The sequence below is a fragment of the Erinaceus europaeus genome, chromosome 7 (genome assembly GCF_950295315.1).
Source record: "Erinaceus europaeus chromosome 7, mEriEur2.1, whole genome shotgun sequence".
Classification (NCBI taxonomy): domain Eukaryota; kingdom Metazoa; phylum Chordata; class Mammalia; order Eulipotyphla; family Erinaceidae; genus Erinaceus; species Erinaceus europaeus.
The window spans coordinates 114479011-114502372 of record NC_080168.1 but is presented as its reverse complement, the minus strand read 5'-3'; the positions used below and the strand labels follow the sequence as shown (position 1 = coordinate 114502372).

Below are 23362 nucleotides of genomic sequence, written 5' to 3'. Positions count from 1 at the left end.
TACATTGCATGATTATTATTTTGCTATTATTTTACTAGAGTATAGAATATTAAATGTTTTACTTTATGGTGTTTTCCACTAGAATAAATTTGTGAATCAACGCTCTTCCTTCTTACTCAAGAACTTTAATTTCACCAGAAAAAGTCAAATTGCTCCTGTGGAACTCTTTGAAAGTTATGCAAATTCAATTTTCTAATTTTTTAGTTTAAAATATTAAATAATTCTTTGTTCTGTCAAAGGGAATGCAGCCTCCAAAGCTCTTAATTTTCACTGGAATGATTTCCAGTGGTTTAAGTGAAATGCTGATGAAATGTAGAACCGTAAGACCCCCTTACCTAGTCTCTCCAGATCTTCTCTTCAATGCACCCTGAGTCATCAGCACCTGATTTACCCCAAATTGAGCCAGATATGACAACTGCATTTCAGGTCATATTTCTGAGTCATGATACAAATAGAAGCATTCTAATCTGGCCTTCCTGGTGTCCTGGCCCAATAGCAAATTCCTAAAGGTATAATGCAATATATATCTATCTAATATTAGATTAGTGTTCACAGTATTGTGAGTTTGTCTTGATGTTGTTTATTTTATATTATCCCAGTAGCACTATCTATGGGCCTACAAAGAGAAATACGAAAAGACTAACGCAGAATTTACCCATTTTGTGAACAGTGTGAGTTTAACTTCACACCAAGTACCTACTTTTGGTAAGTCTCTGGTACTGCAAGAAAGTTAAATTAGGGACACAAAAGGTATATAACTAAAGACCAAGTTGCCATAGCAGCCCCGCTTCTTCACTCACTGTGATTGGAGAGATGCAAGAGATTTTCTGAAGGTAGACTGAACGTCCAACTGGAGCAGCATAGGAATATCTGGATATCCGCCCAGCTGAGCCCAGAGCGATTGTATTGCTGTCTTCTCTGTTATTGGATAGCTTGAAGTGGACAGATCAGCATTCCAGATGGCCTCCATCTGCTCATCATGTCTAAAGAATTGGACAACATTAATTGAATTTACCAAACATTCCTGAGCTCCATCACCAATCAAATTATAATTCTTCAGGGGCTGGGTGGTGGCCCCCGGCTCCCCACCTGCACGGGGTCGCCTCACAAACTGTGGAAGCAGGCCTGCAGGTGTTTTATCTTCCCCTCCCCTATCAATTTCTCACTGTCCTGTACAATAAAAAAGAAAAAAAAATGGCCAAAAGGAGCAGTAGGTTCATAGTGCCGGCACTGAGTCCCAGCGATAACTCTGGAGGCAAGTATATATATCTTCTTTCTCTCTTCTCTTCACCACCACCCTGTCCCATAATCCCTCCCTGGTACTGAAAATATTCCCAGTGCCCACTTTGATGGAAAGATGCAGAATGTGCTATAATAATTACCAAAGCTACATTTCCATGACTTCACCTAGTAAACCATTTGAAAGTTACCTTCTAACTTTTTTTCTTTTTTTAAAAAAATATTTATTTATTTATTCCCATTTGTTGCCCTTGTTTTATTGTTATAGATATTGATGTTGTTGTTGGATAGGACAGAAAGAAATGGAGAGAGGGGGAGAGAAAGAGAAAGCAGACCTGCTTCACTGCCTGTGAAGTGACTCCCCTGCAGGTGGGGAGCCAGGGCTCGAACCAGGATCCATACAACGGACCTTGCGCTTTGCGCCACCTGCACTTAACCTGCTGAGCTACTGCCTGACTTGCTACCTTCTAACTTTTATGGAATGCATCAGTCATATCCAGTCTATTTTTTTTCAACAATAACAATCTTTTCCCTTCCCTTTCCAAACTATTTTTTAATGCTAAATTGCTCCTTCCTTCCTTCCTTCCTTCCTTCCTTCCTTCCTTCCTTCCTTCCTTCTCTCCTCTCCTTTTCCTCTTCTTCCTCCCCTTCTTTTTTCCTTTTTCTCCTTTTTTTCTCTTCTCCTCCTCCTTCTCCTCTTTCTCCTTCTTCATTTTCTTTTTAATTTTCACCAAAGCACTGATCACCTCTGGCTTATGGTGGTGCCAGATGGAGCCTGAGACTGGAGCTTCCGGCATGGAAATCTTACTGCGTAACTGTTAGGCTATCTCCCCAGTCTTGTAAGCTTCTTTTTCTTGTATTACTAAAATAATTAATTTCTTAGTAAGGAAAAATTAGCTTCATTTTTTAAAAAAAGAGCTCGAAATCTACACTAAATATTTAAGTAGAAATATAGTTAATAAGCATCTTGCTAAATTAACTCAGAAAATAAATACTCTCTTAGACTTACTATTGAACTGTATCACAATTGTGGGGAAGGAGAAATTCCTGGGCAGAGAAAGAAAGCATCCTTCACATAATCCAAATGTCCTACCTAAGAAAGGTCCTACATATCATCCAAAGAAAGTTTAACATCAGGCTTTGCTATTACATACCTAAGCTTCTTGAGAATGTCAGCTCTTCTCCCCTCTTCCACTAGTAACTCTGGGAATGTCTGTTTAACAAATTTGGGAGGAGCCAGAATCTGCTTCTTCTCAGTGCTCAAGGGGACAGGTTGGCTAAGATCCAAGTTGTGTGTCTCTTTGAGCTATAAATAAATAAGAAATAGAAAATGGAAACAATGAAAAGCCAGGGCCAATTGTTTTCTTTATTGTATTGGGGGGTGGTAATGGTTTCCGGTATAGTCATTAGCACATAGACAGACACAGCCTCTCGTGTCCCCTAGACTGGTGTCTAGAAGACACACAGGGTGCAACGTCTCTTCATCCTGTGGAGGTATTCTGAGCCGGCCCTAGGTTATATGAACCTTCCACTTGTATAGATTCACATATCTTTCTCCATACTGTTTTTTTTTTCCTCCAGGGTTATTGCTGGGGCTCAGTTCCTACACCACAAATCCACTGCTCCTGGAGGTTATTTTATTTCCCTTTTGTTGTCCTTGTTGTTTTATCACTGTTGTGGTTATTATTGTTGTTGTTATTGATATTGTTGTTGTTAAATAGAACAGAAAGAAATGGAAAACGGAGGGGAAGACAGAGAGGGGGAGGAAAGAGACACCTGCAGACCTGCTTCACTGGCTGTGAAGCAACCCCACTGCAGATGGGGAGCTGGGGGCTCAAACTGAGATCCTTGTGCCAGATGGTCCTTGTGCTTTGTGCCACCTGTGCTTAACCTGCTGCACTACCGCCCGACCCCCTGCTGTTTCTTTTCTTTTTTTTTTTTTAAGACTTATTTTATTGATTGCATTCAAGAGAGTTTCACATGAGAGAGGAGGGAAAGAATCCAGAGGACACTTTGGTACATTCGGTGCTAAGGATTAAACTGGGAACCTCAAGAGTATGATGCTTTCTAATATTAACTCATTTGGTATTTGCAGCAACTTAAATCGGTACTACTATTCCTGTTTAATCACATAAAGATTTGAAGCTCAGAATATTTAAATGGCCTTTCCAAGGTCTCTTAACCTGATTAAAATGCTGAAGTTGACTTTTTTCCTTTTTTTTTCTTGCCTCCAGGGTTACTGCTGGGGCTCGGTGCCTGCACTAAGAATCCACTACTTCTGGAGGCTATTTTTTCCTTTTTGTTACCCTTCCTGTTTATCGTTGTTGTTGTTTTTATTGTTGTTGTTGGATAGGACAGAGAGAAATGAAGAGAGGAGGGGAAGAGAGAGAGGGGGAGAGAAAGATAGACACCTGCAGACCTGCTTCACCACTTGTGAAGCGACCCCCTGTAGGTGGGGAGCCCAGGGCTCGAACCGGGATCTTTACGCCAATCCTTGAGCTTTGCCTGTGTGTGCTTAACCCGCTGCACTAGTGCTTGCCCCCTATTGAAGTTGATTTTAACGCAAACATTCTAATAACAGAACTAATACCACCACCTGACTCAGTATATATTTTTTAAAAAAATAATTTTATTCGGAGTTAATGGCTTAAAGTACAGTTGTTGACATATGGGTAAAACTTATCTCATCATGACAGGTATATATATAAAACACTCCCAACTAAGTCCTTTCCTACCATCATATACCAGGACCCTAGAGCCCCCTCCAAACCTCTCCTGTTCTCCTTCTCCAGAGTCCTTTCCTTTGGTGTAATACACCAAACCCAAGTCTTATTGTGTTTCCCCTTTCCGTTATTGTTAAAGTTCTGCCTATGAATGAGATCATCCTATATTCATCGTTCTCCCAGCATTACATATGGCAGTGACACTTTAGTGTGTGTGCTCTCTCAATAAATAAATAAATAAATCTTCCATAGTGTATAAATACATTGGTGATAAAAGAGAAACATTTTGGTGATGAAATTGTACTTACTGTGTTTCAAATCTCTGTCAACAGTCTTGTGAGACTATCTTGTGTCTTAGCAGGGAAACATGCCTTGATTTAGCTGATGTAAAGAAAGTGTAGGGAGTTGGGCTGTAGCGCAGCAGTTTAAGCGCACATGGTGCGAAGCACAAGGACCGGCATAAGGATCCTGGTTCGAGCCCCCAGGTCCCCACCTGCAAGGGGGTCGCTTCACAAGGGGTGAAGCAGGTCTGCAGGTGTCTGTCTTTCTCTCCCCCTCTCTGTCTTCTCCTCCTCTCTCCATTTCTCTTTGTCCTATCTAACAATTGTGACATCTGTTGTTAAAATTCGGTGGCTCCAGCTGGCCGGGCTAGCTTCACGGGCGGGTAACAGAGACAACCAGAGACATACGGCCGGGCAGGGGAGCTGTATTTCTTTATTCAGGAACAAAAATTCATAAACTAAACCAAATAGAACTCTGCTGCCTCTTTCCCCGCGGCTGCACCAAGCACTCTCGAACTCTGCAACTCTGGAACTCTCGCGGGGTTCCTTGGGGCGGGGCCAAGTGGGCCCGTGAAACTAGCAGGACTGATCCAATTTTCTTGGCAGGGGGAGAGCTAGAACAACCCAATGTAAAGCATACAACAGACATCAATAACAACAACTACAGTAACTACAACAACAATAAAAAACAACAAGGGCAACAAAAGGGAAAATAAATAAATAAATAAAAATTTTCAAAAAGAAAGTGTAATCTTGTGTTCCAGGGGTGATGTAATGGACAGAGTGTTGTTCTCTTCAGCATGAGGTTCCAAGTTCTATCTGCAGGCATCGTGTGTGCCAAAGTGATGCTTTAAAGGTTCATTCTCTATCTCTTTCTTTGGTGAAATAAATAAAATCAATATTTTTTTTTAAAAAGTGTAATCTAAGCCAACTGAACAGCAGTATGGCTGAAAAGAGTAAATAATGCTTATCATAAGAAAAAAAACTTGAAAGGGGAAAAAACACTTTTTTTTTTAGAGGATGGAGATATTTCAGAGTGCTTTTTTAAAATTTCTTTATTGGGGAATTAATGTTTTACATTCGACAGTGAATACAATAGTTTGTACATGTATAACATTGCCCAGTTTTCCATATAACACTACAACCCCCACTAGGTCCTCTGTCATCCTTTTTGGACCTGTATTACCCCACCCCCACCCCACCCCAGAGTCTTCTACTTTGGTGCAATATGCCAATTCCAGTTCAGGTTCTATTTGTGTTTTCTCTTCTGATCTTGGGAAAAAACATTTTTTTAAAATAATTTTTTAAAATTATTGCACTAGCATTTTAAATTTTTTATTTATTTTCTCTTTTGTTGCCCTTGTTGCTTGTTGCTGTAGTTATTAATGTCGTCGTTGTTAGATAGGACAAAGAGAAATGGAGAGAGGAGGGGAAGACAGAGGAGGGGAGAGAAAGATAGACACCTGTAGACCTGTTTCACCTCCTGTGAAGCAACTCCCCTGCAGGTGGGGAGCTGGGGACTCAACCAGGATTCTTAAGCTGTCCTTGTGCTTTGCACCACGTGCGCTTAACCCACTGTGCTACTGCCCAGCCTCGCTCTCTTTCTTTCTAACTCAAGTTGAAAGGTGCAAAAAAAAAAAATCCAACAGGTGGATAAAAAAATCAATTAGTTAAATTAGTTAAAAAAAAATAGTGAGTGAGAAGGTTGATTGCTCAGTGGTAGGAATCTGGGCTTGTATGTGTGGTGTTCCTTGTTCCTAGGTACTGCATATGCCAGAGTAATTCTCTGTCATTTATCATTCATCATTCACTGTGTCTCATTAGTTCTCTCATTAAAATAATAACTTTTTCAAAAAAAATAATGTTTAATACTGTGAATATAGCCTTACTTGGAAGAAAGATCAATACAGTGTGATTAAGGAACTTGAAATCATACTGGGTTAAGCAAGTGGATCCTAATTTCAACAATACACTGGCTATTTATTTATTTAAAAGAGAGAAATATAAAGAAAGATACAGAGAAACAGAGAGACCAGAATACTGATCAGCTCTCGCTTACGGTGGTGTTGGGGGATTGACCCAGAGACTTTAGAGCCTCAGGCATGGAAGGCTTTTTACATCACCATTATGCTGTCTCTCCAGTCCTGACACATTGATTTTATAATAGGTAGAAGAAGGCTGGTAAAGTAGCTCGTATGGATAGAACACCTGCTTTGCCATGTGTACAACCCAGGTTTAAGCCTAGCCTTCCCTATCTATACTAGCAGCTTTGATGCTGTGGTGTCATTCCGTCTGTCTCTCTGTCTCTTGTCTTCCTATCTGAAAAAATCAGCCAGGAATGTTAAAGTTACAGTGGTAAACAAACAAGTAAATGAAGGTAGAAGAAAAGGAGTTGAGGAGATAGCATCACAACAGACTTTCATGCCAAAAGCATGGGAGGTCCCAGGCTCAATGCTGGCACCACTGTAAGCACGAGCTGAGTAGTGTTCTAAAACACACTGGGAAAGGATATAGAAAAACAGGTTACCTGTCCAAATATGTGCATCATTTCCCTAAGACATCGATTCCGTTTCTGCTCTAGAGATTTCTGCTTCTGGGTCCAGACGTGCATTGTTTTTTTCTGGTAGTTATCAAGTCTGCTCAGCATTATGTAGAGGTTCTGGATCTCATAACCTCTCCCAGTGTTTTGGATGACCTCTATTCTTTTGATTATGTTGTTTCTTGGGGGAAAAAATACCAAGAATTAAGATTTATATAATTATTGGCCCTAATTCAGCAAACTTAGGCTCAGTTGTTCTCAGTTCTCATGTCACTCTTATGAAGTAGAGCGGATAGAATAGGGAGTGTGGGGCTTGTTTAATGAGAGCTTATTTTAGTTCCCTTAAATGACTAACCGTGGGCCAGTGAGTTAGTTTACCTGGATAGTGCGCTGTTTTACCATGTGCATGGCCCAGGTTTGAGCCTCGGCCCCCACTTCACTGAATGAGTCTTTGATGCTGTGATTTCTTTGACTGTCTCCTGTTGCCTCTCTACTTTCTGTGTCTCTATAAAAAAAAAAATTTAAAAAGATTGGGAGTCGGGTGGTAGCACAGTGAGTTAAGCGCAGGTGGTGCAAAGCGTAAGAACCGGCATAAGGATTCAGGTTCGAGCCCCCGGCTCCCCACCTGCAGGGGAGTCCCTTCAAAGGCGGTGAAGCAGGTCTGCAGGTGTCTGTCTTTCTCTCCCCCATCTGTCTTCCCCTCCTCCATTTCTCTCTGTCCTATCCATCAACAATGACATCAAAAACAACAACAATAAAACAAAAGGGCAACAAAAGGTAATAAATATTTTTAAATAATAATAAATAAAGATAATAAAAAATATATTTAAAAAAATTTTTTTAACTTTAAGTATTTGTATTTATAATGAAAATTACCATATGGGGATAGTTCTATAGTTTAGCATTGATGTGTACAGGACATATAAATGATGTTTAATGTAATTATGAAAAAATACTATGCTCCTGCCTTTAAAGTACTGACAAACCAGAATAGACTAATAAATTAGCTATATCAAAGAGAGAAACAAACAAATGCTAGATATAAAAACATGCTGTTCACACAAAAAGCAAATCATAATTGGGGACAAGCAGTGGCACACCTGGTTAAGTGCAAGGACTTGTGTTAAAGCCCCACTTGTTGGGCAGTAGCCAGCTCCCCCCTGATCCATTGCTTAAGGCTGTGCTCTATTTACATAATCACTGTTTTACCCGAGACCCGCCCTGCCTGCAGGGCATTGGTTTAATCCCACTGGTTCGAACTCTCTTTTTGCTCTGCCCCCTCTCCTAGTCACACCCTACCACTTCCTTCTTGGGATGTATAAAAGAATCTTCTTTTCTGATTAAACACACATTGGATTGCCTTCTGGCTCCTAGAGTCCCAGAGTCTCTCTCCTGTGATGCTAACCCTACAGGAGTTCCTGATCCCTCTCCCACACAGCAGCCTAGGTTGGCTCCAGTCGAGTTCTCTCCAACCCTGAGAGCACGTTCCCGGGAAGAAGCACCCTCAGGCTGTCCTGGCACCCACTCATCAGCAAGGGGACCACTTCATGAGCAGTGAAGTAGGTCTTCGGGTGTCTTTCTCTCCCCCTCTACTTCCCTTCCTCTCTCCATTTCTCTCTGTCATGTCAAATAAAAATAGAAGAAAGTAGTCCAGGAGGTGGTGCATTGATAAAGCTTTGGACTCTCAAGCATGAGGTCCCGAGTTCAATCCCTGGCAGCACATGTACCAGAGTGATGTCTGGTTCTATTGCTTTCTCTCTCTCTCTCCTCTTATCTTTCTCATTAATAAATAAATGAAAAATTTTTTAAATAGAAAAAAAAAGGCTGCCAGGAGCAGTGGATTTGTAGTGCTAGCACCAGCCCCATCAATAACCCTGGTGGCAAAATAAATATATGAACAATTTTATTCATTTTGGATATTTTATTTAAGAAATAAAAACATAGCATCAATTTAGTATATGCAATATTAAGAATGTTATGCTTAAAAAAAACAAACAAACAAACAAACAAAAAAGAATCTTATGCTTGTGGTCCGAGAGGTGGCACAGTGGATAGAGCATCAGATTCTCAACTATGAGGTCCTGAGTTCAGTTTCTGGCATCATATGTACCAGAGTGAGGTCTGGCTCTTTCTCTCTCTTCTATCTTTCTCGTTAATATATAAATAAAAAAATTAAAAAAAAAACATATTATGCTTTAGGGGCTTGGTGATGGTGCACCCGGTTGAGCGCACATTACAATGCACAAGGACCCAGGTTCCAGCCCCTGGTCCCCACCTGCAGGGGGAAAACTTAACAAGTGGTGAAGCAGTGCTACAGGTGTCTGTTTCTCTTCCTCTCTCTCTCTCTCCTTTCCCCTTCGATTTCTGGCTGTCTCTATCCAGTAAATAAAGATTTAAAAAAAGAAGAAGAAGAATCGTATGTTTTCATGCCCTGCTCTCTACCACTTCACCACCTCCAGGACTGCACATAATACATTTTTTAAAGTTTTTATTTATTTATTCCCTTTTGTTGCCCTAGTTGTTTTATTATTGTAGTTATTATTGTTGTCATCATTGTTGGATAGGCCAGAGAGAAATGGAGAGAGGAGGGGAAGACAGAGAGGGGGAGAGAAAGATAGACACCTGCAGACCTGCTTCACCGTTTGTGAAGCAACTACTCTGCAGGTGGGGAGCTGAGAGCTCGAACAGGGATCCTTACTCTGGTTCTTGCGCTTGGCGTCACGTGCGCTTAATCCGCTGTGCTACCGCCCGACTTCCACATAATAAATTTTAACCAGAGACATAAAGAAGACTTCATATAAAAATGCAAAATAGACTCTCAGGCATGGCCGTGAAAATAAGCTTTTTTCTCTGTCATGTCCTCCACCTAAACACATAGTGTTTCATCATCCCTATTCTACAAGAGAAGAAAAGGAACCTGAGTAAAAGTAATTTTCCTAGAGCCACCTAACAAATAACAGACCTAGGAAGTATGTCTTACAGGTGACTTTATTTTCATTAATTAATTAGCTAATTAATTTCTGTGGTTACAGGCTCCTGAGTATGTGATCTTCCACCATTCCCAGGCCTAATTTTTTTTTTTTTTTTTTTTTATCTCGGATACATAGAGACAGATGGAGAGGAGACGCGGAAGAAACACCACAGCACCTTTCTCAGCTCACAGAACTGCCCTTTCGCATTGTGCTTCCAGGGGACTGAACCTAGGTCCTCACGTGGTAAAGTGAGTGCTTTACTGGGTTAGCTACACCTCAGCCCCTACATGGCTGTTTTTTTTTTTTCCCTTTTGTTGTCCTTTTTGTTTTAGTTATTATTGTTATTGATGTCATAGTTGTTAAAGAGGACAGAGAGAAATGGAGAGAGGAGGGGAGAGAAAGATAGACACCTGCAGATCTGCTTCACCACCTGTGAAGCGACTCCCCTGTAGGTGGGGAGCCGGGGGCTCGAACTGGGATTCTTAGGTCGGTCCTTGCACTTCGCGCCACGTGCGCTTAACCCGCTGGCTACTTCCCGACTTCCAGCTGTTTAATTGTTGTTAAAGTTCTATCTTTTATTTTATTTATTCATTCATTTGTTGGATAGAGATAGAGAGAAATTGAGAGGGAAGAGAGAAGGAGAGGGAAAGAGACACACCTTCAGCACTGCTTCACAACTTGTGAAGCTTCACCCCTGCAGGTGGGGACCAGGAGCTTGAACTCAGATCTTGTTTACTGTAACACGTGGCTCAACCTAGTGTGCCACCACCTGGCCCCGCTACATGATTTTGTTTTGTTTCGTTTTTGCCTCCAGGGTTATCGCTGGAGCTCGGTGCCTGCACTATGCATTATGCATGCACTGCTCCTGGAGGTCATCTTTTTTTTTTTCGTTGTTGTTGCTGCTGTTGCTTCTTTTCTTCTAGCGTTTGCCCTTCTTCCGTAGCCAGTCAACAGCGTCAGGTTGAGCCTGATGTAAAGTTTCGAGACCTCCTTTGAATCTGGAGAGGTGGCAGTCGTTGACTATGTGGGTCATAGTCTGTCTGGAGCCGCAGGGGCAGTTCGGGTCGTCTCCGGCTCCCCAGCGATGGAACATAGCGGTGCACCTGCCATGGCCTGTTCGATAGCGATTGAGGAGGGCCCGATCATAACGTGCTAGGTCAAAGCCGGGTTGACGCTTGCAGGGGTCTGTGATGAGGTGTTTGTTCTTTACCTCAGCTGACTGCCAACTCTGTTTCCAAGAGTCTGGAACAGAGAAGTTCAGTGTAGGCGTAGGAGACCAGATTGGGTGACGAGACGTCAAGCGTTGGACAGGGTGGGCGAAGATCTCCGCGTATATTGGCAGGTCCGGTTGAGCGTAGATGTGGGAAATGAACTTAGATGATGCCGCATCCCGACGAATATCTGGCGGGGTGATGTTGCTAAGAACTGGCAGCCATGGAACCGGGGTGGAACGGATGGTTCCAGAAATTATCCTCATGGAGGAATATAATTTGGAATCGACCAAGTGGACATGGGCGCTACGGAACCATACTGGGGCACAGTATTCTGCAGTGGAATAACATCTTGAGATCTTGACTAGGAGACCACGGTGCCAGACCGTGTCATAGGCTGCTGTGAGATCAACAAAGACAGCACCCGTCTTTAAATTCTTCTGGAATCCATTTTCAATGTAAGTTGAGGGGGCCAGGGCTTGTTCGCAGGTAGATCTTCCTGGGCAGAAACCAGCTTGGGCGGGTGATAGGAATTTCTCTGTAAGATGAGTTGTCATCCCACTTCCGGTTATCTTGTCCATCTCCAAAACTCTCTCCCTTTACACTGTCTGTCTGAACTGGAAGACGCTTTGAAGAGGGTTAAACCGGGAACAGCTGCTGGCTATGATAACATCACCCCAGAACTCATTCTTAACCTGGGTCCCGCGGCAAAGAAGTGGCTCGCTTCATTCCTGTCCCACATCTTGGGATCTGAGTCTATGCCCAAAGTTTGGCATTGTGCGAAGATTATAGCAGTTTTGAAACCAAAGAAAGACCCAACACTGGCCGCCAGCTATAGACCAATTTCTCTCCTCTCCATGTGTTACAAACTCCTTGAGAGGCTGCTTTTGTCACGTATTTCTCATCTTACAGAGAAATTCCTATCACCCGCTGCTGTTGCTATTGGATAGGACAGAAAGAAATTGAGAGAGGAGGGGAAGACAGAGGGGGAGAGAAAGACACCTGCAAGCCTGTTTCACTGCCTGTGAAGCGGCCCCACCCGTGCCCGCATGTGATGAGCTGGGGGCTTGAACCAGGATCCTTACCTGATCCTTGCTCTTTGTGCCTTGTGTGTTTAACCTCTGCGTTACTGCCTGGCCGCTACATGTGTTTTTAATCACTCTCTGCAGGCATATAGCCAGTACATTCACTCTCATAATTAACACTCTTTTCTACAAAACAAGCAAGCAATATCCTACCTTTTGTTTTGTTTTGTTTTGTTTATTATCTTTATTAGAGACAGCCAGAAACCAAGAGGAAGGGGGATATAGAGAAGGAGAGAGACAGAGACACACTTGCAGCCTTGTTTCACCACTTGAGGGGACTGGGGGCTTGAACCTGCATCCTTGTGCACTGTACTCAACCAGGTGCACCACCACCTGGCTCCCTAACTCTTTATAATCTGTTTTAATTAAGATATAATTAACAAATACCACTGTGTAAGGTTATTGGTACATTTTTTTGTTGCAGTATGATCACCATCTTAATGTTAGCACCTCTAACACATAATTATCATTTTTCCCCCTATGGTATGGACAATTAAGATTAGTTTCTTAAGAATTTTGAAGACCATTAATATAGAAGTTTTACTATAATCTGTAAGATATGCATTTAAGATTAGCCTTATTTTAAATTTTTAAAAATAATTTATTTATTTATTCATGAAAAAGATAGGAGAGAAAGAACCAGACATCACTCTGGTATATGTGCTGCTGGGGACCGAACTTAGGACCTCATGGTTGAGAATACAATGCTTTATCCACTGTGCCACCTCCCGGACCACAAAATTTTAAAATTATTTTTATTTATTTGATAGAAACAGCCAGATATTAAGAGGGAAGGGGGAGGTATAGAGGAAGAGAGACAGAGATGACAGAGATATACCTGAAGACCTACTTCACCACTTGTGAAGCTTTCCCCCTGCAAGCTGGGGACTGGGGGACTTGAACCTGGGTCTTTGCGCACTGTAATATGAGTGCTTAACCAGGTGCACTGCCACTCAACCCCAGATAGGCCTTATTTTTCCACACCAATTTTTTTCCTTTTGTTTCTCTGCCTCTTCAGTCATTTATATTCTCTTATTTTTTTCATTATAAAAATATATTTTGCTTCTTGAAATAGTTTATAGTTTCATGAGTAATTTTCTTGTTCAGAATTTTGTCTTTTTAAAAAATACTTGCTGGAGTAGGGCGGTAGCGCAGCGGGTTAAGTGCAGGTGGCACAAAGCGCAAGGACCGGCGTAAGGATCCCAGTTCGAGCCCTGGCTCCCCACCTGCAGGGGAGTCACTTCACAGGTGGTGAAGCAGGTCTGCAGGTCTATCTTTCTCTCCCCATCTCTGTCTTCCCCTCCTCTCTCCATTTCTCTCTATCCTATCCAACAACAACAATAATAACTACAATAATAAAACAACAAAGGCAACAAAAGGGAATAAATAAATATTTAAAAATTATATATATATATATATATATTATTAGGAGCCAGGCAGTGGAGTATCCTGTTAAGCACACACATCACAGTGCACAAGGACCCAGGCTTAAGCCCCTGGTCTCCATCTGCAGGGGGAAAGCTTCACGAGTGGTAAAGCAGGGCTGAAGGTGTCTACCTTTTTCCCTCCCTGTTTTTCCCCCTCCCTTCTCAATTTCTCTCTCTCTAATAATAAATAAAAATATTTTTAGAAAGAACTGTTAAAAATATTTTTTAAGGGAGTCAGGCGGTAGCACAGCGGGCTAAGCACAGGTCGTGCAAAGCGCAAGGACTGGCATAAGGATCCCGGTTTGAGCCCCCGGCTCCCCACCTGCAGGGGAGTCGCTTCTCAGGCGGCGAAGCAGGTCTGCAGGTGTCTATCTTTCTCTCCCCCTCTCTGTCTTCCCCTCCTCTCTCCATTTCTCTCTGTCCTAACAATGACGACATCAATAACAACAATAACTACAGCAATAAAACAACAAGGGCAACACAAGGGAATAAATAAATATTTAAAAAATATATATTTTTCAAATTTCGCTTTAATGGGAGAGAGATACAAACAGAAAGGCAAGCCCACTTGCTCAGCTCTGGCTTATGGGAGTGCTGAGGCTTGACCTGGGACCTAAGAGCTGCAGGTATGAAAGTCTTTTGCAGAACCATTATGCTGTCTCCTCAGCCCCAGAATTTTAAATGATAGGATCAGGTGTTGGCACACCTGTTTTAATGTGCAAGGACCCGGGCTCAAGCCCCTTGCCCCCACCTGCAGGGGGAAAGCTTAATGAGTGATGAAGCAGTGCTGCAGGTGTCTCACTCTCTTAAAAATTTTTTTTTGTTATATTTATGTATTTATTGGATAGAGACAGCCAGAAATCAAGAAGAAAGGGGGGAATAGAGAGGAAGAAAGACAGAGAGACGCCTGCAGCACTGCTTCACCACTTATGAAGCTGTCCCCCCTGCAGGTGTGGACCAGGGACTTGAACCTGGGTCCTTGTGCAATTTAACATGTGCACTCAACCAGATGCACCACCACCCAACCTCTCTCTCTCTCTCCTTCTCTATCTCCCTTTCCTTCTCAATTTCTCTGTCTCTATCCAATAAAAAATAAATATTTAAAAAAATTATTACCTTTATTTATTGGATAGAGACAGCCAGAAATTGTGAGGGGGGGAGATAGGGAGAGAGACAGAGAGACACCTGCAGCCCTGCTTCACCACTCATAAAGCTTCCCCATGCAAGTGGGGACCGGGGACTTGAACCTGGGTCCTCGCACACTGTAACATGTGCACTCAACCAGGTGCGCCAACACCCAGCCCCATAAACATTTTTTTAAAAGATAATTCATTTTAACAACCTTAATACTCAGTCCAGTAGATTCTGAGGTGTATACTATTTAAAGTTCCCTGTCTAGATATGGTCACTTGTTGCTGCCTACTTTTTGTTTCCTCTCACGTAGTAAATCCTTCTTAGTGGATAAATCCTATTTAGTTAAGCTCACATATTATAGTGTACAAGGACCTGGGTTCAATCCCCTGGTTCCCACCAGCAGGGTTCCCCAGACCCCACCTGTAGAACACTGTCCTAACTGAAGGAATATTTTTATAATATTTGACACAGAATCATGATTGAAGGGAAATTACTTTCTACATGCTATTTATTTATTTATTCTATTTTATTTTGTTTTGCCTCCAGGGTTATTGCTGGGGCTCGGTGCCAGCACTACGAATCCATTGCTCCTGGAAGCCATTTTACCCCTTTTGTTGTCCTTGTTGTTTATCGTTGGATAGGACAAAGAGAAAGATAGACACCTGCAGACCTGCTTGATCACTTATGAAGTGACCCCCCTGCAGGTGGGAGCCAGGGGCTCAAATCGGAATCCTTGTGCAGGCCCTTGAGCTTTGCGCCATGTGCGTTTAACCTGCTGTGCCACCGCCCGGCCTCCTCTACTTGCTATTTAATGTTGAGCCAGTCACTTCACTAGAAACCTTATTTGTATCAAAATTTTAAAAACTATTTATTTATGCATCCTGAGAGTTGGTGCAGTGACTAGAGCTTTGAATTTTAAAAGCATACGGTTGCAAATACAGACCCTAGCATTACATGTGCTAGTGTGATGTTCTGATATTCTCATGAGTAAATAAATAAATTCATTTGTTTATTTAATGATCAAGAGCAAACAAGTGAGAGGCCAAATTACCACTCTAGTATATGCGGCCCCAGGGATTGAAAAAGGTAGGATAGGGCAGGGGTAGATAGCATAATGGTTATGCAAACAGACTCCCATGCCTGAGGCTCCAAAGTCCCAGGTTCCATCCCCTGCACCACCATAAACCAGAGCCGAGCAGTGCTCTGGTTAAAAGGAAAAAAATTTAAAAAAGGTAGGCTAGTGTAGACTGGATTTTGGAAATAAACTTTTTGAATCCAGCTCTACCACTACCAACTATGACTTGGACAAATTAGAGAACTTTCTGAACCTAATCCCCCCCACCTGCAAGTTAAATGTACTAATAGAGTTAAAGTTCCGGTATAGGAAGCTTTGTAGCTGTCTTTTCTTTGTAGATGTTTTACAATCTCCATATAAGTATATAATCAACTGTGAATCAGGCTGTAGCGCAGTGGGTTAAGTGCAGATGGCGCAATGTGCAAGGACCATTGTAAGGATCCCGGTTCAAGTCCTGGATCCTCACCTGCAGGGGAGTTGCTTCACAAGCGGTGAAGCAGGTCTGCAGGTGTCTATCTTTCTCTCCCCCTCTCTGTCTTCCCCTCCTCTCTCCATTTCTCTGTGTCCTATCCAACAACAACAATAACTACAACAAAAAAAAACAAGGGCAACAAAAGGGAATAAATAAAAGAAATATTTAAAAAAAAAAAAAAAAAAGAATAAGAAAGCTCCCAATGGAGGGGATGGGATATTGACCTCTGGTGGTGGGGACTGTGTGAATTGTACCCCTCTTATCCTGTAGTCTTGTAGATATTTTTATCTTATAAATAAGTATAAAAAAAAACCTGGGCTGGAAGTCAGTTTGATGGTATCTTTCATGTATGAGGCCCTGGGTTCATTCCCCTGGCAACACATTAAAGAGGAAAAAAAAAAAACACCTCAATTATTTTACAAACAGTGAAGTAGATCTGCAAGTGTCTATCTTTTTCCTTCTCTGTCTTCCCTCCTCTCTCAATTTCTCTCTGTCCTACCCAATATAATGGAAAAAATGGCCGCCAGGAGCAGCAAATTCATAGTGCCCCAGAGATAACCTGGTGGAAAAGAAAAATGAGTTGCTTAGTATGCTGCTTAGAATTCTTTGATATGACCTATTTTTCCGATATTTTCTCTCACCATAATGTGCTTATTCTTTGTGTTCTACCAGCAACAAAGTAGTCCATACACAAGCACACCCCTTTCTTGCTCTGCAAGGCTCTCGGCTTTCTGTTACTTTTGCTAGCTCTTGGAGATGCCTAAAGCTTTACCGAATGCTTCCTTCTCCTCAGCCCTCCTCTGTAAACATTGGGCACAAGCCACCATCCTTTTTCCCCATGATAGCAGGTAGTCATCTGGATAGCTATCTCTCTGAGTAGAGTTTGGGTCCTTCTAAGATAAGGTTATGACTTATTTATCTTTTTTAATTCTATATTTTCACCTGGGAGTTAACACTCAAAAATATCTTAAGCATTCAATAAATATTTTTAAATAAATGGCATAGATTGCTCCTATAGTTAGTGATAACCCTTTGTTAGAGCTTTGACTTCTTGTAATTATAGATTGAAGTTGGTTTTTGTTTTTGTTTTCCCCAAAGCGATAGATTGGTAGCCTTAAACACAAATACAAAGGATCTGAAGTCAAAAAAAAAAAAAGGATCTGATGTCAATTATCATTTCCCCTGAACTATTTTTAAATTTTTGCAATAATTAAAAAAAAAAAATCAGGGCCAGGTGGTAGCACACTTGGTTGAGAGCACACATTACAGTGCACAAGGACCCAGGTTCAAGTCCTTGGTCCCCACCTGTAAGGGGAAAGCTTCACAAGTGGTGAAACAATGTTGTAGGTGTCTATTTCTCTCTCTCTATCCAAAATAAATAAATAAGTAAAAGAAAAAAAGCAAACAAACAAACAAAAAACCACAGTCCTCCAGATCACTCTGGCATCAAAGTTGCCATGGAAGCACTTTTACATAACTTGTTATCTACTGTGTTAAGAACCATATATCTTCTGATGAACCCAAAATGATGAAAAACTTCAGTGTTTACTGGCAAGTATCTCTACATTTCTGAAGTAGATGTTTCAGAGATCAATTCTAGTCTATAAAAGACACCATAGTATCTCTGCTCGACGTAGCAGTGGATGAAGTAGACCATGTTATACATATACATTCCTTATTTCCTAAAACACACAGAACTCCTTAAAATCTTTTCCCTCTCTAGGGTTATTGCAGGTGGAGGGTAGATAGCATAATGGTTCTGCAAAGAGACTGTCATGCCTGAGGCTCCAATGTCCCAGGTTCAATCCCCCTGTACCACCATAAACCAGAGCTAAACAGTGCTCTCGTGTAAAAAAAAAAAAAAAAAAAAAGTGATCTGGGAGGTGGCTCAATGGGTAGAGCACTGGACTCTCAATCATGAGGTCCCGAGTTCAATACCCGGCAACACATGTACCAGAGTGATGTCTGGTTCTTTCACTCTCTCTTCCTATATTTTTCATTAATAATTTTTTTAAAAAAGGAAGTTATTTGCCCATTTTTTTAAAAAGTGGGTTATTACTGGGGCTTGGTGCTAGTACTACAAATCTACTGCTCCTGGCGGCCATTTTTATCACTTTATTGTATTGGATAAGACAGAAATTGAAAGGGGTGGGGGAGATAGATAAAGAGACCTGCAGACCTGCTTGTGAAGTATCCCTCCCTACAGGTGGGGAGCCAGGGGCTCGAGCCTGCATCCTTGAGTGGGTCCTTGCACTTAGTACAATGCGCACTTAACCGGGTGCGCTACCACCTGGCCCTTAAAATCTTTTTTTTTTCTAGAGACAGAACAAGGAAGAGGAGGAACTAAGGAGAGAGAGAGACTTGCAGTCTTGCTCCACCACTTGTGAACCCCACACACACACACACAGGTGGAGATTAGGGGCTGGAACCCAGGTTCTATGTATATGTTCTCCGCTAGGTGTATCACCATCTGCCCTCTCTCCTTTTGCTATGTTAAATAGATTTCCATCCCACAGAGAATCTTTTTAGAACATCTAATTTGACAGATACGAAATATAGGGCAAGGAGGGGGAAATAGCAGAAAATCAGGACTAAATTTGGAAGCTGAACACAATAGCAGACACTACCTTGCACGCTGGATCAGCCTAAAGGCAATGTACTTGCGGAACAGGTATCCAAGTCCAACTGTGTCGGCGTGAAGCGTCTCAATGATGAGATTCCTAGTCATTAGATACAGTGGTAAAGGGAGTCCAGAAATTTTTGTGGCCAGATTTAAGAGTCTCAGATTTCTTCTCTGACCTTCCACATCAACAAAATATCTCTGCTCTTGCTCTTGGAGCTCTTGGAAAGGGGGTGAGGCCACCGTCCTCTTGGTTTTCTTAGTAACTGCAACTGAAGGCAGTATCCAGGATTTGTCTAGAGGAGGTAATTGGGGCTTGGGGCCCAATTCAAAAGGTAAAATTGGTGATTCTTGGGGTTCAGAAACAGAAGGTAGTGATGATACAGGCTTCACGAGAGGTGGGAGGGCTCCCTCATCCTCATAAGGAGTTGGTGGTGCTGGTGTCCTGTATTTGGCAAGGTGGGCCTGAGATGCTCTAAATGGCTGTATGGTAATAGAGTCACGGAGCCCTGGGATTTCTTCGTAAGTGTCAGAGGCCTCTGGCATGGGGAGCTTCCTGGTGGTAAAAGGGGCTTGAGATGCCTGGAAAGCTGGAACACTAGGAAGGACAGATGGAAATTTCGATTTCAGAGGAGAAACAGCCAATTCTTTACTTTTCTTAAAGAAATATGAGTCCGGTTCTTTCTGGGGCTTCCCAGAGGATGGGGCAGAAGGCACCCACGGTGGGACAGTCTGCTCAGGGAAGATACCTGGTGCCTGTTGCTGTTCAAGGGGAAGAGGAACTTGCCAGTGAGGAGGTTGTCTGGGGACGGTAGCAGGCTGGGATGGCTGCTCAGAGATCGTAAAGGGTGCAGATTTGGGGAGCACCTCAGGAATGGAAGGAGCCTCAGGAACCAAGGACTGTCTTGTAGTGAGAGCAGTACCAGGTATTGAGGGCTTTCTAGAAATGGGAAAATGTCTATCCTGGGCCTGTCCAGAGGAAGTAGTTGTCTGCGGTGCCAGGACCTGCCCAGGGTCAGGAGGAATCCTCATTTCCTGTGATTTCCTGGGGACAAAGGAGTCTTGGTATATGCCTGATATCTGCAAAGGAGCAGCAGAGGCTTCACACACAGGAGGCTTCTCAGCAGTAGCAGTAGATGGTGTCCGTCGCTGGCTAGGTCTTGCTGTAGATTTCCTACTGGGAGGAGAAAGTCTTGATTCTTGCAGTGGTAATGAGAACTGCTCAGTAATGAGAAGACCTCTTAATTTTAGGTCCTGCTCAGTCATGAGTTTAATTCCCACAGGTGGGGCCAGTTCTGAGGCCAGGGGAACTTCTGGAGGATGAAATACTTCAGATCTGAGGGGGTATTCTAAAACTGGGGCTGTAAAAGAGGTAGATGGGCGATATAAAACTTGGGTCTCTTGAGGGGTGAGGGTGATCCCCAGAGCCTGGGCCTGCTCAGGGGTGAGGGTGATCCCCAGAGCCTGGGCCTGCTCAGGGGTGAGGGTGATCCTATGTGCCTTCATCTGTTGAGGGGTTAGGGCAATCCCCAGATTCAGAACCTGCTCAGGAGTAAGGGTGATCTCCTTTACCTGGGTCTGTTGAGGGACCCCCAGAGCCTGGGCTTGCTCCAGGGTGAGGGTGATCCCCAGAGCCTGGGCCTGTTCAGGGGTGAGGGTGATCCCATGTGCCTTGGTCTGTTGAGGGGTGAGGGTGATCCCCAGAGCCTGGGCTTGCTCAGGAGTGAGGGTGATCCCCTGTGCCATAGTCTGTTGAGGGGTGAGGGTGATCCCCAGAGCTTGGGCCTGCTCAGGGGTGAGGGTGATCCCCAGAGCCTGGGCCTGCTCAGGGGTGAGGATGATGCCCTGTGCCTTGATCTGTTGAGGGGTGAGGGTGATCCCCAGATCATGGGCCTGCTCAGGAGTGAGGGTGATATTAGTCTGTTGAGGGGTTAGGGTGATCCCCAGAGCCTGGGCCTGCGCTGGGGTGAGGGTGATCCCCAGAGCCTGGGCCTGCTCAGGGGTGAGGGTGATGCCCTGTGCCTTGATCTGTTGAGGGTTGAGGGTGATCCCCAGATCCTGGGCCTGCTCAGGAGTGAGGGTGATCCCCTGTGCCTTAGTCTGTTGAGGGGTCAGGGTGATCCCCAGAGCTTGGGCCTGCTCAGGGGTGAGGGTGATCCCCAGAGCCTGGGCCTGCTCAGGGGTGAGGATGATGCCCTGTGCCTTGATCTGTTGAGGGGTGAGGGTGATCCCCAGATCATGGGCCTGCTCAGGAGTGAGGGTGATATTAGTCTGTTGAGGGGTTAGGGTGATCCCCAGAGCCTGGGCCTGCGCTGGGGTGAGGGTGATCCCCAGATCCTGGGCCTGCTCAGGGGTGAGGGTGATCCCCTGTGCCTTGATCTGTTGAGGGTTGAGGGTGATCCCCAGATCCTGGGCCTGCTCAGGAGTGAGGGTGATCCCCTGTGCCTTAGTCTGTTGAGGGGTCAGGGTGATCCCCAGAGTCTGGGCCTGCTCAGGAGTGAGGATGATCCCCAGAGTCCGGGCCTGCTCAAGGGTCAGGGTGATGCCCTGTGCCTTGATCTGTTGAGGGGTGAGGGTGATCCCTAGAACCTTGGCCTGCTCAGGAGTGAGGGTGATCCCCTGTGTCTGTTGAGGGGTCAGGGTGATCCCAAGAGCCTGGGTCTGCTCAGGAGTGAGGGTGATCCCTAAAGCTTGGGCCTGCTCAGGGGTGAGGGTGATGCCCTGTGCCTTGATCTGTTGAGGGGTGAGGGTGATCCCCAGATCCTGGGCCTGCTCAGGGGTGAGGGTGATCCCCTGTGCCTTAGTCTGTTGAGGGGTAAGAGTGATTCCCAGAGCCTGGGTCTGCTCAGGGGTGAGGGTGATCCCTAGAGCCTGGGCCTGCTCATGGGTGAGGGTGATGCCCTGTGCCTTAATCTGTTGAGGGGTGAGGGTGATCCCCAGAGCCTGGGCCTGTTCAGGAGTGAGGGTGATACTCTGTGCCTTCGTCTGTTGAGGGGTGAGGGTGATCCCCAGAGCCTGGGCCTGCTCAGGAGTGAGGGTGATCCCTAGAGCCTGGGCCTGCTCAGGGGTGAGGGTGATGCCCTGTGCCTTGATCTGTTGAGGGGTGAGGGTGATCCCCAGATCCTGGGCCTGCTCAGGAGTGAGGGTGATCCCCTGTGCCTTAGTCTGTTGAGGGGTCAGGCTGATCCCCAGAGCCTTGGCCTGCTTAGGAGTGAGGGTAATCCCCAGAAACTGGGCCTGCTCAGGGGTGAGGGTGATGCACTGTGCCTTAATCTGTTGAGGGGTGAGGGTTATCCCCAGAGCCTGGGCTTGCTCAGGGGTAAGTGTGATTCCCTGTGCCTTAGTCTGTTGAGAGGTCAGGGTGATCCCCAGAGCCTTGGCCTGCTCAGGAATGAGAGTGATCCCCAGAGTCTGGGCCTGCTCAGGAGTGAGGGTGATGCCCTGTGCCTTGATCTGTTGAGGGGTGAGGGTGATCCCCAGAACCTTGGCCTGCTCAGGAGTGAGGGTGATCCCCAGTGCCTTAGTCTGTTGTGGGGTGAATGTGACCCCCAGAGCCTGGTCTTGCTCAGGAGTGAGGGTGATCCCTAGATCCTTGGCCTGCTCATGAGTAAGGGTGATCCCCTGTGCCTTGATCTGTTGAGGGGTGAGGGTGATCCCCAGAGCCTGAGCCTTCTCAGGAGTGAGGATAATCCCCTGTGTCTTAGTCTGTTGAGGGGTGAGGGTGGTCCCCAGAGCCTGGGCCTGCTCAGGAGTGAGGATAATCCCCTGTGTCTTAGTCTGTTGAGGGGTGAGGGTGGTCCCCAGAGCCTGGGCCTGCTCAGGAGTGAGGGTGATGCTCTGTGCCTTAGTCTGTTGAGGGGTCAGTGTGATCCCCTGGACCTGGGCCTGCTCAGGGGTGAGAGTGATCCTCTTTGTTTGGGTCTGTTGAGGGAGGAGACTTATCCCCAATGCTGAGAACCTCTCATGGGTAACAGTGATCCCCTTTGTCTGAGCCCACTGAGGGGTGAGGGAGGTCCCCTTTCTGTGAGCCCACTGAGGGGTGGGGGAGCTCCCCTTTTTCTGAGCCTGTTGAGGGGTGAGGATGATCCCCAGAGTCTGGTACTGCTCAGGTATGAGGGCAGTTCCTTCTACCTGTGCTTGTTGAGTTATGAAGGACATCCTTGGTGTCTCAGCCTGCTCTGAAGTGAGAGTGATCTCCTGTGCCAGACCTTGCTCAGGGGTGAGAGTGATCCCCGATGACTTGACCTCAAGAGTAGGCATGATCTCCTGTTCCTGAACTTGCTCTTGGCTAACAGGGACTCCATGTGTCATAGTGGTTTCAGCTGGCTCAGGGGTAGTTGGGATTCTTACTGCTTTTTCTTGTTCCAATGTGGCAGAGGCCTTTGGTATTTGGGCCTGCTGTTCAGGAATAAGAGGGGCCCTCAATGTCTGTGCCAGCTGAGGTTTATGAGTTACTTCCAGATCCTGAGGCATCTTAGGGATCAGGATACTTCCTAATGTCTGAAGCTCCTGAGAAGTAATGAATGTCTGTGCCTGAGGCTGCACTCTGGGGAAACTGATCCCTAGTTCCTGGGTCTGCTCAGA

General features: G+C 44.6%; 1 protein-coding gene across 1 annotated transcript in view; it reads right to left on the bottom strand.

Annotated features, from left to right (window-relative positions):
• Positions 1-397: 397 nt before the first annotated feature.
• The window catches only part of FAM186A (family with sequence similarity 186 member A), a 49917-nt gene continuing 26952 nt past the window's right edge, over positions 398-23362 (bottom strand). The window contains exons 5-9 of the mRNA XM_060193533.1: positions 18786-22117; positions 6771-6963; positions 2394-2545; positions 801-983; positions 398-503 (exon numbers count right to left, since the gene is read on the bottom strand). Of these exons, the coding sequence (XP_060049516.1) occupies positions 428-503; positions 801-983; positions 2394-2545; positions 6771-6963; positions 18786-22117 (3936 nt within the window). The 3' untranslated portion in view covers positions 398-427. The remainder of the gene's footprint in view (positions 504-800; positions 984-2393; positions 2546-6770; positions 6964-18785; positions 22118-23362) is intronic.